The sequence below is a fragment of the Prunus dulcis genome, chromosome 1 (genome assembly GCF_902201215.1).
Source record: "Prunus dulcis chromosome 1, ALMONDv2, whole genome shotgun sequence".
NCBI classification, from domain to species: domain Eukaryota; kingdom Viridiplantae; phylum Streptophyta; class Magnoliopsida; order Rosales; family Rosaceae; genus Prunus; species Prunus dulcis.
This window is the reverse complement of record NC_047650.1, coordinates 41,565,783-41,582,876: the sequence shown is the minus strand read 5'-3', so window position 1 is coordinate 41,582,876 and position 17,094 is coordinate 41,565,783. Positions and strand designations below refer to the sequence as shown.

The 17,094-nt window shown below is 38.1% G+C and overlaps 2 protein-coding genes across 2 annotated transcripts; one reads left to right on the top strand and one right to left on the bottom strand.

The window, feature by feature from the left end:
• The first annotated feature begins 58 nt into the window (after positions 1-58).
• Positions 59-2,599, top strand: LOC117614343 (patellin-3-like). Its single transcript, XM_034343127.1, has 4 exons — positions 59-1,440; positions 1,553-1,677; positions 1,813-1,963; positions 2,079-2,599. Exons 1-4 carry the CDS (start codon positions 355-357, stop codon positions 2,331-2,333), a joined length of 1,617 nt encoding a protein of 538 aa, XP_034199018.1. The 5' UTR covers positions 59-354; the 3' UTR covers positions 2,334-2,599.
• A 10,627-nt stretch (positions 2,600-13,226) lies between these two features.
• LOC117613358 (patellin-3-like) lies at positions 13,227-15,903 on the bottom strand. Its single transcript, XM_034341969.1, has 4 exons — positions 14,227-15,903; positions 14,008-14,132; positions 13,703-13,844; positions 13,227-13,601 (listed from the first exon to the last, which is right to left on the bottom strand). The coding sequence occupies exons 1-4, from the start codon at positions 15,562-15,564 to the stop codon at positions 13,347-13,349; spliced, it is 1,860 nt and encodes a 619-aa protein (XP_034197860.1). The 5' UTR covers positions 15,565-15,903; the 3' UTR covers positions 13,227-13,346.
• Positions 15,904-17,094: the final 1,191 nt, after the last annotated feature.

Sequence of the window (17,094 nt, the reverse complement as noted above, 5' to 3'; positions counted from 1 at the left end):
CCTATTGAGTTTAAACAGAAGCTCTCAGCTGCATTACCGTTAAAAAAAAAATGCTTTAAGAAAAAAGAGAAAAAATAGCAATTAAGAAAAGAGAGCATAGGATTCCAGATTCAAGCCAAACCCTCATTCACATCCCTGGCGGAGGTATGCGGTGAGCATGCGTTAACACAACGAGGATCGCTGACAAAACGGTCAGTTCCTGAATAAGCATCTCTCTCTCTCTCTCTCTCTTCATCTCTCTCACTTTACTCGTTTCTTCTTCCATCTTCTTCTACTAAGCAACCAGTCAAAAACCTACCAAACCCATCTCCCTCCATCTAATTCTTCAGCCCCCCTTTCACCATTTTCCCGAAAATGGCAGATGAAATCCCTAAAACAACCTCACCACCTTCAGACCAAGTACCACAGCCGACCTCTGAGAATGAACACCCAGCAGCACCTGCTGCAGCTGCTGAGCTTGAACCACCGCCTTTGACAGAAACAGAGGCCAAAGAACAAGAGCCACTTCCGCCACCGCCGTCGCTGCCAGAGGTGACAGAGTCTGAGAAAGAAGAGCTGCCGCCTCCAGTGGCAGCAGTGGTGGAGACTGAGTCGGAGGAAAAAACTCAGAAAGAAGAGCCGGAGCGGAAGCAGATTCCTCGATCTTTGATTTCGTTCAAGGAGGAGAGCAATATAGTGGCTGATCTATCGGATTCCGAGAGAAAAGCTCTTCAAGAACTGAAGCAGCTCGTCCAGGAAGCTCTCAACGGCCACCAGTTCACTTCCCCAAAACTCCAAGAGACCCAGGAAAAAGCAGCAGCAGCAGTAGCTGAAGCACCACCACCCATTTCTGAATCAGAAACTAAACCGACCCATGAGCCCAAAATCGAAGAGAACCCATTGAAGGAAGCAGAGGAGGTAGCTAAAGAAGCGACACAATTGGCGGTTCCTCCAGAGGAAGTGTCAATTTGGGGAGTTCCTCTTCTCAAGGATGATCGGAGCGATGTGATTCTTCTCAAGTTTTTGAGGGCCAGGGACTTCAAGGTGAAGGATGCGTTTACTATGCTTGGTAACACGATCCAATGGAGGAAAGAGTTCGGGATCGATGCTCTTGTCGATGAAGATCTTGGTGATGATTTGGAGAAGGTGGTGTTTATGCATGGATATGATAGAGAGGGTCACCCTGTGTGTTACAATGTGTTTGGGGAGTTTCAGAACAAAGAGTTGTATCAGAAAACGTTTCTCGATGAGGAAAAGCGAACCAAGTTTCTTCGATGGCGGGTTCAGTTCTTGGAGAGGAGCATTAGGAAGCTTGATTTCAGGCCTGGTGGTGTTTGTACTATTTTTCAGGTTAATGATCTTAAGAATTCTCCGGGTCCTGCGAAGAAGGAGCTTAGGATTGCCACCAAACAAGCCCTTCAGTTGCTTCAGGACAATTATCCCGAATTCGTTGCCAAACAGGTACTTGATTGTTCATTTTGGTATTTTGATACTTTTTGGGTTTATTTGATTTATACCAGGTTTGTGTTGAATGTTGATGTATTTTTGTTTGGTTGTGGATTTCTTAATTAAGGTGTTTATCAATGCTCCTTGGTGGCATCTTGCATTGTACACCATGATCAATCCCTTCGTGACCCAGAGGACCAAAAGCAAGTTTGTTTTTGCAAGGCCAGGCAAATCTGCAGAGACCCTTTTCAAGTGAGTAGAGAGAATCTGTCTATCTTAATGTGCCAAATTATAATCTGATATCAAGTTGGTTTTCTCATATTTTTGTCCCTTGTTTTTAATGCTTGGTTTGAACTTTGAATTTCAATTGATGTATGTATACTATAGGTACATTTCTCCTGAGCATGTTCCAATTCAATATGGTGGCTTGAGTGTGGATTACTGCGACTGCAACCCAGAATTCACCATTGCCGATCCAGTCGCGGATGTTACCGTTAAAGCCGGAACAAAACAAACTGTGGAAATTATCATTTATGAGGTTTGATTTCCATCTTTCCTTTTTGTTCTACTTTTATTGCTATCCATGTCTCTGATTCACGTCTGGTGATGAATGGGAAGATTACTTTAATTAATTGGATATTGATAAATTGCAGAAGTGCACCATTGTGTGGGAGCTCCGAGTAGTGGGGTGGGATGTGAGCTATGGGACTGAATTTGTGCCCGATACCGAAAATGGATACATAATTATCATACAGAAAGCCACAAAGATGAGCCCAACTGATGAACCAGTGGTGCAAAACAGTTTCAAAGTGGGCGAGCTGGGTAAAATATTGCTCAAGATCGATAATCCAACCTCAAAAAAGAAAAGGCTTCTGTACAGGTTCAAGATCGAACCCTTCGAAAACTAAGCAGTTTAAACAATCACGCACGTAAAACTTCTGTTGTGCACTTGAGGGGAAAGTGAAGAGGAAAGGCATTGCCATCATACTGTTTATCATCTTCATTTTGTTGTGTTTGTAAAGTAAATTGGGGTTTCTACTTGAGGTTTATAGTTGTAACTTTCGGTTTTGCAAAATAATTTTTCCTTCTCTTGTATCTTTTGGTTTGTTTTGTGGCATTATTAGAAACAAAAGTATATTTATATTCGAAAGGAAGCGAACAAATTTGGGGAAAACAGTGGCGTTTTGAAAGTTGGGAGTTTTGTGTGACAACATTTTGGATCCCATGAGGCGTATGTTAAAAGTACATTTTATTAGTTGGCAAAGGCGCATCTCTATCTGTCGTAAACATGGATGGATATTCGAAGGATGAGGTTTTACACATGAAATCTGCATTTGCGATTTCATTTTCACATGTTAACCTCATTTTCAGATGGGGTTTGTTTTCTTACACGCACTACTTTTATTTGGTTTTAAAGAGGGCCAAAGCCCAGCAATAGGCCTCTTAAGGTCCATCCGATCAATGAAAATGTTATATTAGATGACCGGATTGAACCCTTGCCATATCCCTGTAGGCGTGCTAAAGAGTGTGAGGTCCTCGGTGCTTAAGTATAGTGGGTATTTATTTTTTTTTCAATATTAAAAGAGGTATTAAAGTTCAAATTTCACTTTTCTATTAATAAATGAAAAGAATACTTTAAAAAATATATATTATAAAAATAAAAAATAAAAAAACCTTGTTAATAGCTCTCAGCAAATCGTCAGTGCATTTATAATTGTACACGACGAGGGGGACACATCCATTCCATTCCTATAAGCAAGTTCCACACCATAATAAAATATAAGCTTAGTTGTACTGGTGTTCTTGAAATTAGGGTTGTCAATGAGTCGTGTTAAGAATAAACAACCTAAATCTGACCTGTTTAATAAACGTGTCATGCACAAGTTGACTAGCTAATTTCTTGTGCGAGCTTCGGGTCGTGTCAGGTTGACCCGTTAAGTGATAGCAAATACAAAATCATGAATTTAAATAATTTAATCAAGTAATTATTTTTTATTTATTTTATAAAATACTGATTACATTTTGCCTCTCTCTATGTATGAAGATTGAGAAAGAGAAATAATTTTTAAAAATGAAGAAAATGAAGAAGAAGCAAAGAAAATGGGTTGGCAAGTCACATAGGTAACTTAGCGGGTTGATTCGCTAATTTTCCGTGCTGCGTGTTTCGAGTCGTGTTGGAAATTGCCACCTTACGTGAAACTGTTATCAACTTTGCTCCATTGACCAATGTTTTATAACAGGACCTGACCCAAATTCCCCTTTGGAATCCGAGCCGAACCCTGTTCGTGATCGACACCTGGCAGGTGCCGAGTACAAATAACCTGGTTGCCCTACAAATTAGCCTTGACTTCTACCGAAAATTCGGCAGAGTCTCCCCTGAAATTTGTTCAATCCCAAAATTTCACCTGGCAAAATGAGCATGTATATTTATACAACCAACTGCCAGTATACGTCAATATACATTTCAACAGTTCAGTGCTCAATCTCTGGCAAAATATCAGAGCAATTACTAAGAGTTTACAGAGGAGTTAATCCTTTTACAAAACAAAACTTCTACATCAAAGAAAAGGCGCGGAAGATGGGAAAACGGCCCGGTGGTGGATTCCTGTGCATCTCTACAGCCTAGGGGCGTAAAACATTCAAAAAATGTGAGTAGACAAAAATAAAGGTCTAGAAAATAGCATATGAACATACTAACCCCAATGTAAAAACAGTTATGTAAAAACTGAATTTTCCTTTTCATTATATTCGTACTAAAATCAATGCATTCACATATTTATATACGTATATACCAATCATATTCAAGGTCAATAAAACTCTCTTAAAAGCATTGAAATCAATTTAAAACTATCACCTAGGTGTACCCCTTTAATTATGTCAATTTCTGATAATCCGTCAATTCCCGATAATCCGTCAATTCCCCTGGCAAGTCTCGGTGACACAAAATCAACCCGAGCTGCAAACTGGCAGGATTCAGGGGACCGTAGTCAGCCTGATCTGCATTCCTGACTCTCAAGGTCCCGGCGTCCCCAAAACTCATGAGGCAAATGTCAAGCGCGCTAACAAAACTGAAGGCAACATGGATGTCCGTGGGCATCATCATATCCGAAGGCAACACATACCGAAGGCAACCTGTTTCTATAACTGGGTACCTAAGGTGGCTTAAGAAAATATAAAATTTCTGAAAGGTTTGATGAAAAACTGAATTTTTGATTAAATCTAGAACTCTGCTGCCATTTTATCTGATATAAATCTCAATCTCTACTTTCTATATCTTTTTAGCATTTTAACTAGGCAACATATAAATAAAGATATTTAACTTCAACAAAACATACTAGGAAAACCACAATCAATAAAACTTATTCAAGATCAAATAATGAAATTCATTTGCATAAAATCATTTAAAAAAGAGAAGTCCACTCACTCCTAGTCCGAGATAGCTGGACCTCCTGAATGTCCCTTCTGCGGGTCTATTGGCCCCGGGTGCCTGATTAAACCACCATGAATATTTAATTAATAAAATTGCTCGGTATAAGTATTTAATTAAAGCACTGACCCCGGGCTCCTAGAAGTGCATACACTAACTTTAAAATCATTCTTATGCCCATTTAACAATTTCGGATGGTTAGAACTGTCTCAAAAGACCCGAGACTCACTAAGTGATAAACGTCCATATTGGTCAATACAGAACCTCGTGGGGTCCAAGACCTCCAATTATCAATCCGAGAGTTCCTATAAGTTCCTCACATTCAAATAACCATGTCCTGCAAGTTGGGTCTGAATCGGACGATCGGATCGACGTATAATTTCTAAATCCTAGCCCTAGGGTTCGAGATATCGGAGTATCCGGGACTCCGATCCACAATCCGTCGAATCCTACACGATTCTGAAATTATTTAGAGTAACATATCTGAAATTGAGTACGATCCAACGGCTCAACAGTATTGAACCCGGAAATCGCACAATATGAAAAATCTGTTCGAGGCTCAAACGGTATCCAAATTGAGATCCGCTAATTCCTACACGCTCGTGACAATCTAAGGATCACATCAGGATACAGTGCCACTGCACTACCCTTGCCCATTCGCAGCCACATGCACCGGCAGCGTTGGGTGTCCAAAGCGATTACGCATCGCCGGAAAATCTCAAAACCACGGCTCCAAACTCCTACCCTAGGTATAACACCATATTTGGAACCACTTTTTGTTCTTGGACCTACCACAAAAACTGAGCGGAAGTGGCCGAACACGGAGGTTGAAAATTGGTCGAATTTCAAATTCGAAAATCCAATATCTACACTTAGAACCGATTAATTCCTACGCAGCTAGAACAGCTCGAGAGGTTCAAAATCCATACCTGGCTAGACGGAAACGGTGGCCGGAGGAGGAAGATCGACGGCGGTGAAGATCAGACGACACCGGCCGCTTCTTCTCTATTTTTAGGAGAAATCACGGCGGCTGGAGGCGGGAGTCGGCTGGGGCTGGAAGAGGACGACGCCCCGGTCATTTTGGTACCGGCCCCGTCCACAGCCGTGGCCAGTGGCCGGAGTTTCGAAGAGGGGAAGAGAGGCCGACGCGGAGAGAGAGAGTTCGCGGGGGGGAGAAAGAGAGAGAGAAATATGATTTTTATAAAATTCCATTTCGAAATAATTACGATTGTGCCACTGAGTTTCTTTTGACCATATCTCTCTCGTTACAACTCCGATTCGAGCCCACTACGTGTCTATGAACTCATTTCATCGTGCTCTACGCAACGGTGTCTGTAGAATTGTCAAATTCTTCCGGTCAAAAAGTCAACTTTTCGTTAATAAATTATTCTAATGGCAAAATTGTCTTTCCTCATAATAAATTACTAATTAAATATGAATTTTGGGTTTGGGTCATTACATTTTAAGTCTCAATCAACCCCCTCGTGAAATTCGTTAATAATTTCATCAAAACCAATGGTGTGGCTCCTACAGGGCCCTTCAAATTTTCTACCATGTTGGAGCTACATCGGTTTTGACAAAATTTCAAAGGGACTTTACAGTGGAGGGTAAAGTGAGACTCCAAATATATATCAATTAAGGGGGTAAGGAGGAATAGTTTGACTTTCGCGAAGCAATATAAGCTTTGATCATATTTTCATTGGGCACTACAATATTCAAGGCTAAATATGATATATCACGCAAATCTAAATAATCACGCGCAAAAGATAACTGTCGACTGTTGATGCATTAGAGCTTGTCCATCGCTGAGGGTTGGCCCAGGCAAAAGGCGAGAACAAGCCCGAGTCCAGCTCCAGCGCAGAGAAACAAGCCCGGGCAAGCTGCGGGTCCCACCAGCCCGGGCTGGCCCAAGGGCGAAATTAGACTGGGCTTGAGCCCGAGTTCGCTGACGTCAGCGCACTAAAATCAATTTTTTTTTTACTGTTGGCGCGTGTAATACACGCGCCAACGGTAAAAAAAATTTGATTGAAGTGCGCTGACGTCGTCGTGACGTCAGCGATGACGTCAGCTCCAACGGCTACTGCCACGTGTCGTCACCGGGTGGCTCCGATTGGATTTTTTTCAGCAATCCTACGGTTCTCTTTTTTTTGGCCAAAAAAATTTTAAAAAAATCCAAAAAAATCCGAAAAAATTCTGAATTTTTTTTTAAAAAAATACCAAAAATTTATGTATTTTTTCCCTATAAATACCTAACCATTTTATCTACTTTCAACACCAAATCTTCATACAATTTCTTCTCCATACAATATTTTCTACTCTCCACTCACATAATTCATTTTCCACACCAAATCTCCATACAAACTCATCTCCTTACAATATTTTTTACTCTCTACTCATATTTTCCACTTTCCACACTAATTCCATACAAACTCTTCTCCTTCCAATATTTTTTACTATCCACTTACATTTTTGTACTACTTTCCATTTGTAGAAAATAAACAAATGTCATCTTCTGTCAAAATAGTTTATAATTTCATGCATAATCTTTATTTTTGTTTTTGCATTTTCAATTTGTCTATATTTATTTACATAATCAATTTTATTCTTGCATTTGAAAATAGTTTATAATTTCTTGCATTGTATATTTTTTGAATGCACTTCCAATTATTTATTTTGAAAGTCTTATCAGACATGGGACAATTTTAGAGGGTGAAAATCTTATCTGAAATTTGAGATCACTATTTGTAAAAAAATATCTGAAAATCTTATCAGACATGGGACACGTGGCACAATTTTAGAGGGTGAAAATCTTATCTGAAATATGAGATTATAATTTTTTTAAAATATCTGAAAATCTTATCTGACATGGGACACGTGGCACAATTTTAGAGGGTGAAAATTTTATCGGAAATCTGAGATTATAATTTTTATTAATGAATATCCAAAAATTTTATCTGGAATAAGACACGTGGCAACCGAGATTCACATCCGAAAATCTTATCCGAAAATTTAATTACAAAAGATTATCAAAATTAATGATTTAAAGTATAAAAAAATAGGAAATAAAGTACAATGAATAGTAATTGCCCTAGACTTGCCCTAAACTTTGCCCTTGTGGGTGGAACCACAAATGGTAAGGCTGACACTATTCACGTGAATAGTGTCAGCCCTTGCTTGCCCTAGCTTGCCCTTGCCTTAGACTTTGCCCTTAGGGGTGGAGTTGCTCTTACGGGACTATTTACATAACCACCTTCACTCATGAGTGATTGTCCTTAGCATTTCTTTTCATTCTAAATCTCCAAAGTTGAAATAGGATAAAGTCTTGATGAAGCACCTCTATTTTCTTCTTTTTTGCAATTGAATGGGTTGATTAATTATGCACTTTGAAATATGTTAAATAAGTATTATCGTTTTTGGCTGGAACCCAAGTTGACTACTAGACCCTCGTCCAAATCAATCATGCCCAACACCTAGAATTTAGACTCAAACACTACGTTAGTGAGGGAGAAGATTGAGTTTTACTTTTTCAATTAAGTTTTAAACCACACGCCTTGTGTTGGTTGCTGACAACTTTAAGCATGTTGGTTGTTTGTAGCAGCTGGCTTATTTTATAAAGACAGACATAGCGACTTTATACGAATCTTGCAGGCTTGCAGCCGCAATTTGTGCTTCACACTGCCAGGGCTAATAAGATCACGGGAGCATTTTTACTCGTTATTTTAATTCTAGGTATACGCTTTTTTATTATTATTTTTAATATTTGATATGTATTTATAAGTATAATTATAGTTTCATAAATACAAAGCAAAAAATTAACTATAGTTATATCAACCGACACATGTCAAGTGATGAGAATGATAGTGAAAATACACCTTAAGTTCAAGTGACGAGCAAAAATAATTCTTAAAATCAAAGGAATAATAATGTTTTGATTTCACCGTGAGTATAATAATGTTTTGATTTCACCTTGAGTTCCGTTTGTTTTGCCTTGTTGTTTCCCATAAAACTGTGTTACTGAATTTGAGTACTGATTACTCATGCGTTCAATTTCTCAATTCTAAACTATTTTTGATAACATGTTTACTTATTACGAGTGAGTATTAGAACATATGGCTATCAAAATCATGTAAGCTTCACTATAATATTCATAATCCAATACACTCAAACCATAAATTGGATCAATTAGGGGAATAGTTCTAATTCCTTAGTTTTCATATTTCTAGGTTCACGATTCGTGACTTCTCTTATATTCCTAGTAAATAAATATACCCTAATTTGAAAAATAAAAATAAAGAATATTCAAATTTAGGATGTAAAGCATTACTTTGACCAACAACAGCCCTAACTCACACGTGCCATTACTCATCATGCTTACAAAGAATTCTGTTTGCATTCATTATATTGTATGATATTTGTTTGGTGAGCTTTCGATTTTTAGGTACGTGGATTCGCATGGGTTGGTAACTTGGTGGGACAATTCTTTTTCCATTTGCTTTTTCATGTTGTGCACTGTTTTCGGGCAGCAATCATAATCAACCCATTGAAGCGACGTGGTGTTGGCTTTCTTGGTTTATAGTTTTGGCGTTCTTGTTGGGAACTTAATATCTAATTTCAGCTCTAACATTTTGTATTGTCCCACAGGACAACAATGTGTACTGCCGAGCACATGTTATTATGTTCATTAGTTGACAATTGAAGTGGCAAGAATAACGTGGCGGTAAACTGTTGAGCGTTGTTTTTATTTAACTGTTCGCTCGTTTGATAATCGTTTTAATTTTCAATTTTTATTTTTATTTTTTGTGAAACGAAGATTTATTTCAATCAAAACCAAAACCATTGTAAAAGATCCTCAACCAAATCATCTGGAATGAGCTCATACGCCCACAAAGTTGTTTCAGCTAAAGAAAAACTAAAACCCTTTTAAAATTGGAGACATTAATGAACGGTTATTTAGGTATAGTGTTGAATGTAGTCGGGTCCCAAAAGAGTTTCACAATTTTACAAGGCGTCCAGAGACAGTAATCGAACTTTAGTTCCCAATGGCACCCACAGCCCAACCCTCATGCTAATTGGACCAGTCCACTTTTTGGTCATATGAGCACAAAATCCCAAACCCCAAATCCCATGGAGATGTTACAATGAGGGGAATTTGGGTGGGATCCGGATTCATTTGGGTAAGGAGAGTTGAATAAAGAGTTCAATCCAACCATCCAGTTATTAGAAAAGTGTAAGTTAATCTTCTCTCTTGTTGAATCGTTGAAATTGGAATTGTGAAATGATAACTTTTTTGGCAAAAATTAAATTCAGAAATCTCGATACCTAATTTCCACGATTTTTCCCGCGTGTTATTTATAGTGAAAAAGAATTCCTGCTCAATTGAAATTTCGAAATGACAACTCTTTTGGCGGAAATTAAACTTAGAAATTTCAATCTCCAATTTCAACGATTTTTCCCCTTTCGTCATTTAATAAGTTTCATGTTTAAGTTGCTATATCAATTTCTAACTTTTAGTTAAATTCCGAGTTATTTTCCTTCATCCAAACATCATATCAAGATATTTGGTTGTCTTTTTTCAGAGCGTTGAGTTGAAGGCCATGCATGTTCACCAATGCAAAAGGTATTTGACAGCAACATACCAGTTCCACAATTCTTATCACTAATAGCCAACGGATGATCTTAAAAACCCTTGGAAGCATTTAATTTATGTATTTAATAGAAAAGGGAACTGATGATAAGGCGGCTTAGTGGAAAAATATCATACAAAGAAAAAATCAGCATGAAATGTAGCAATCAACACAAAGAATCTCCAACCACAACACAATTATAAAACTATAAAATTACCATTTAAAAAGAAATAATATTAATAATTAGCAGATGCCTTGTAATATTAAAAGTGTGATCATAGTTTGACCCTGTTGCTTCATCTTGATGATAAAATTTAATTCAGTAATAATAAATAATTATTTATGTTTAATTAATTAAAGGTGGTGGGGAAAATGATTACGAACCAAACATGGGGCCCTAACCCTAGGAAGGAATCAAGATGAATAAAGCTACCTAAAGAAGACAACTAAGAAGGCTGCTTTTTCCAAAAGTGATTGATTGCCAAAATTACTGCCCAACTTTCTTTTTGTTTTTTTTAAAAATTTTATAGATTTTTAAAGTGATAAAAAAAAAATATTTACAACGGAAAGTTATCATGAATGTTAACAACATGTGCAACCCTTTGTTCCCTCCCAGGTATGATTAAAGAGCTCATGCAATGAAATGACTGTGCTGTGCTCTGGTCATGGATATACTTTTTTTTTCTTTTCCAGACCAAGAAAAAAAAAAAAAAAAACTTTTTTCCTTTTCTTTTTCTTTTTCTTTCTTTTTTTATTTGTTTTTTAACGGTCTGTAATTCCACTATGGAGTTGCAGAGGAAAGGAATGACGAAGAAAAATGGTCCAACTCCTCCTTCGATGCACCGAACACTATAAAATTCGAATTGTTTGGTACCAAGATGTTTGTTTTTTAACCTCGAAAACGCTGTCAGTTTATAAATGAAGAGGAAAATCCTGAAATTTTAGCTTGTACCTCGGCTGGCCCAAATCATGATGAATGTTACTAATGTGGCATTAACTTTTTCTACTTGGACAGACTTAAGTTTGAAAAAAAGGATGATTAGTAGTACCACCAACCAACGGGGTAATCGAACGGAAAAAAGTCTTGATTTAGATATTAGTGGTCTCAAGTTCGAATTCATATCATATTTTAGTAATGTATTAGTGTGTAATAAATCTCATCCTTCCATATAATTTAAACTGTCATTTATATTCAAAAAAATATTATTAGTGATTGATATTGTTATTGATCTCACTTAAATTGAGATTGAGATTGATATTGTATCGATATTACGTGCTTCAACCTCTGTTACTTGGACACAGTTACGTTAAAAATGGGATGGCTGCTTCCTTTGATATGTTGTGGATCGTGTCATCAATCAATGTTGGAGAAGAGACGACATTAATATTCTATCGATATTACATGCTCGATATTAGCTTAATTTGCACTAATTAAATAAAATCACAAAGATATTTTCCTCTTCTATAGATAATCAAATGTGAAAAATAAAATAATAGAACTGGAAAATATTCAAGAAAAGAAGGTTTTATCAATCACAATTTCAAAGCAACCAAAACGTGATCTGACATTGATATTGTGATCGGATTCAAAACATGATTTCAGGCACCTAAAACTTGATTAGAAAAGCAACTATATATCAATAAGAGAAAGTAGGACTAATTAGATTGATTGGAGGCAAACATGCCTAAAAGGAAAACACCTCCAGACAAACTTCAATTTACTTTTAAAAACAGTAAATCAATAAAACGGGATTGAATCAGACTTTAAAACAAATTCCTAATATACATGCACGATAATGGCTTGACTTTCCCTTAAACCAAATGTTGTTTAAGTGTTAAGCTACAAGTCTGAAAATTGGGATTGAAGGGAAATTTTAATCTTACACTAAAATGACACTTCTAAACCCATAATAAAGTCTAGAAAATATCAAACATAAATTTTACACTAATAATATCATAATTTTATCGTCCGCCCATATTATAATACTTCCCGAGCAATATAACGCCTCTATTGTTCACGACTCTAATGCAATACCCAAGGGCAGAAGAGCACTACATGACACGAAATATGAGAGGATTAGGCGGTGTGGAGCATGTGGAAAGGTTTGTTAACTTTTTCTTTACAATCGATTTTTAGGGTTTTAAATTATACTTTTTAAATCCTTAAATTATTTTACAGCCAGGTTTAGTATAAATATTAAAGTGATTAGATTATAAAACAACTCTTTATCAAACTTTCACCGGCAAATAGGCTAAAAATGTCCTTTTAATAAGAAATAATAACAAAAAATGGAAAAGTGGAAATAAATTAATAAATAACATAGTATTATTAAAATAGGCATACAACAACAACAGATAAACTCAAGGCTTAAAAATAAAAAATGACAAACAGATAATAACAGGAAACAGAAGAGACCAAATTTACACAGATTTTACATGCAAAAGAGTATAAAGAAAGAGTTTCTGTCCCATGTCGACACACATTCCAATTCCCCCAACATATCATATGTACTGTCACCACACAAGCCATCATCTATCCATCCAGGACTCGACTTCAACTATTGTTTACAAACAATCCAAACAAAATTACCAAAACCCCCATACACTAAAACAAATATGAATAAAAAAAACCCCCAGAGACTTGTTTTTCTTCATTGCAAAACATAAAAAAATATCAACCAAAAGAAGAAAAAATAATTAACCCTGTATTTAAAAATTAAAGAAAAAGAAAACAAAGAACCCCCAAAAAGAAAACAAAGAACCCCCAGACTTGTTTATTCTGCAATGCTGCAATTGAATTGTCTTCTGTTTGATTGGAATTGCTGATCCAAGACAGGCATGAATAATTGAATTATTCAAGCTTTCTTTGTTCAATCAGAGCAAGGCTTGGTCTTGGACCTGTAGAGGAGCTTCTTTTTCTTAGAACTTTGGTTATCAATGGTGAGCACAACCTTGCCTGCCTCCCCAATCTTGTAGCTGTTTGAGATCACTGGCTCATCAGCTGGAGCAACCTTCCTGGTCTTCTGCAATATTATGGTGTAGCCGTCCTCCGCCGACGGCACAAATTCGGCTCCATAGCTCACATCCCATCCCACCACTCTCACTTCCCAAACCAGAAGACCATTCTGCAAGCAAATTCAACAAAACCCAATGAGAATTTAGAATTAAAAAAATACAATTAGAAAGCTCATATATTCTACCATTTAATTCCTTGAGCCCTGCATACCTCAGAGACTGGGATTTCAACTGTGTGCTTTGTGGCTGGCTTAACTGTGATCTCAGTGACAGGATCAGATGTGGTGAATTCTTGCTCACCCTCCCTGCTTAGCCCACCATACTGAACTGGTACATGCTCAGGAGCAATATATCTGTTTCACAAAATTCAGAAATTAAATTATGCACATACCCCTTTTATTTATTTATTTTTATTTTTAAAATTTTGATGAATGAACAAAGCTCTAAAGCAGCAGCGCAGTGGTGCAGAAAAAAGGACATGAAAATGGATAATTAAATAGAAATTACAATACTTACTTGAAAAGGGTCTCAGCAGACTTGGAAGGACCAGCAAACACAAACTTGCTCTTGGTCCTCTGGGTGAGGAAGGGGCTGATCATCCTGTTGAAAGCAAGATACCACCATGGGACATTGATGAACACCTTCAAAAACCAAAACCCAGATATCAAATTAAGCAATTAATAATAGAGAATATTATCGCTAATTAATCAGTCACTAACTGAGTAATTTAAGTACCTGTTTGGCTACAAACTCAGGGTAGTTATCCTGAAGCAATTGAAGGGCCTGGTTGGTGACCTGGTTGTGCTCCCACTTGAAGAAACCAGGGAAGTTCTTGAGATCATTGACCTGAACAATTGTAGAAATCCCGGTAGGGTTGAAATCAAACTTTCTGATGCTCTTCTCCAAGAACTGGATCCTCCACTTGATGAACTTTGACCTCTTCTCTTCATCTGTGAAGGTGTTCTGGTAGAGCTCCTTGTTCTGAAACTGCCCAAAAACATTGTAGCAGACAGAGTGGCCTTCCTTGTCAACTCCATGGGTGAAAACCACCTTTTCCCAATGGCTTCCAAGATCCTCCTCCAGAAGGGCGTCGATGCCAAACTCCTTCCTCCACCGCACGCTGTTCTTGATCATGGCGAACGCGTCCTTCACCTTGAAGTCCCTGGCTCTCAGGAACTTTAGCAGAACGACGTCGCTCCGCTCGTCACTGAGAAGCGGAATTCCCCAGATATGCACCTCCTCCGGCGGAGGAGGAGGTGCGGTGGGGGCTTCCGTCTTCGGCTCCTCCGGGGCCGGAGCAGCAGCAGCAGCAGAAGCCTCCGCTGCCACCTCGGATTCTGGTTTAGGCTCGGCTGCAGCCTCCTCTGCTGCAGAAGCAGAGGCAACTTCCACTATGGTCTCTTTGATGGCCTCTACGGTCTTTGCGCCGTCATCGTCAACAGTCTCCACAACCTCCTCTGTCACAACCACAGCCACAGTCTCTGTTGGCTTCTCTTCTTCTTCCACTTTGGGCTTGTCTTCTTCTTCTTTGGGCTTGTCTTCTTCTTTGGCTTCCTCTTTGGGCTTCTCTTCTTCTTTGGCTTCCTCTTTGGGCTTCTCTTCTTCTTTGACTTCTTCTGCTGCTTTTGGTTCTTCAGCAGCAGCAACTTCAGCTTTGGGTTCTTCTTCGGCCTTCTTCTCCTCAGCCGGTGCAGGCTTCTCTTCCTCCTTTGCCGGCGGCGGAGTGGGCGGAGCAGTGAACTCGTGCTTGTTGAGGGCCTCCTGGATGAGTTGCTTGAGCTCCTCAAGAGCCTTCTTCTGCGGCTCGGGAAGCTCACCAACAACATAGCTCTCCTCCTTGAAAGAAACCGACTGAGCGATGATCTTCTGATCCTCCTCAGCAGCCTTGGGGGCCTTCTCCTCAGCCACAGGCTTCTCGGCTACCGCCTCAGCCTCGGCCTCCGGAGGACCTTCTTTCTCGGGTACAGCCTTCTCGGCAGGCGGCGCATCAGCCACCACCACAACTTCCTCACTGTAAGTTGCTGGTGCTTCTGCAACAGCAGCAGCCTCGGGCTTCTGGTGCTCCTCAGCCATAAGAATTAATTATGTTTATCAAATCTTCAGAGAGAGAGAGAGAGAGAGAGAGATAGGGGTTGGGGGTCTTAAAAATGGCGAGGAAGAAGTGGAAGTTGAGGTTTGAGTGGTGAGGGATTGAGGGGGAGAGGGGGGGTTTGAAGAAAATGGAGAAGGTGATGGTTGTTGATGTTGGTGGTGTTGTCTATGGGAAGAACCAGTCTGTCAGACCGGTTTGCCAGCTAGTACACCACTTTGTTTTCGGGTCGGGGCCCACCCCACTTCTTCTTCTTCTTCTTCTAAAAATTCTAAAACTTCCCCTCCTCCTATGAGAATCTCCTTTATTATTTCGTGTACTTTGCTCCAATATGTCACAAATCTCCCAAATATCACTATCGCCCTGCCCTCATCTTAATTTCACTTACCCTATTTCAAATTTGTTTTTTCATCTTAAAAAATATTTTACTTGAAGATATCCAAAATGTCCAATGTAGCCATCATGAGGTCATAAGTTTGTACTTATCTAATAAAAGAAAATTTGAGAAATGGGAGTGGATTTTATGTTCTATCCCTTTAAGAAACTAATAGGCCGTCACTCACTCGACCATTGAGAATTGGTCATCAAACATTATTCTGCAACCCATTTTTCAAAACGAAAGGAGCACTAAACATTATCTTTCCCTCTAGGGCGCATAGCTCGAGCGGTAGAGAGTATTATACCTTTAGATTTACGATAAGAGTTTAATTTCTGCATTGACCTCCATTTTGTTTAATGAAAACATGTAATTTTTTTATTTTTTACTTTTAAAGATTTTTGCTTTTTAGTTAAACGACAAGGATAACCCACTTACAATTTTTTCTTAGACTAACTATTTAGCCAAATATCGCATTATGACATAAATAGATGACATGCTCACAATAAGAAAATGTGTAATTAAAGTTGATTTGTTTTAAATTAAAATATTATTGTATTGTGTTAGAAATGATCATGTAAGAGGTTGCTTTTTCTTGTTCTTCTCCTTTTATCAATGCACATGCAATGCAAGGATGAAGCCCTCTAATCCTCAATTTGTGGAGAAAGTTGGTAGAGTGATGACTTATTGATGCTAGTGCCCTTAGAAAAATAAATCTAATATTTTTCTTAGTTGGATATTTAAAAATAAATCTCAAACATCATACCCAAAAAAAAGGACCTATTGGCTGTCACAATGATTCATATTGTCAATTCATGCACTCACAATTTTTCTATCTTTTCCTTCAAATTTTTTTTTATATAAATGATTTCACAAAATAAATAGTCCAAAAAAAGCCGTTGGATTTTTCAAAACAATGGGCCGCCCAGCCCCAAGAGAAGCCGCATAAAATCTCAGAAACCGCTAAGCACGTTTTCTTATGGTAGAAGAATTCTCAAAATTTTCAAGCACATCATCGTGCCCCGTAATTCGCCTTTGAGTAAATAAATAAAAATAAAAATAATTAGTCTTTGATTTAGTGGTATGTCTCTATTTCGACTCACATGAATATAAGGATGATCTAAATTTTTAATGAATT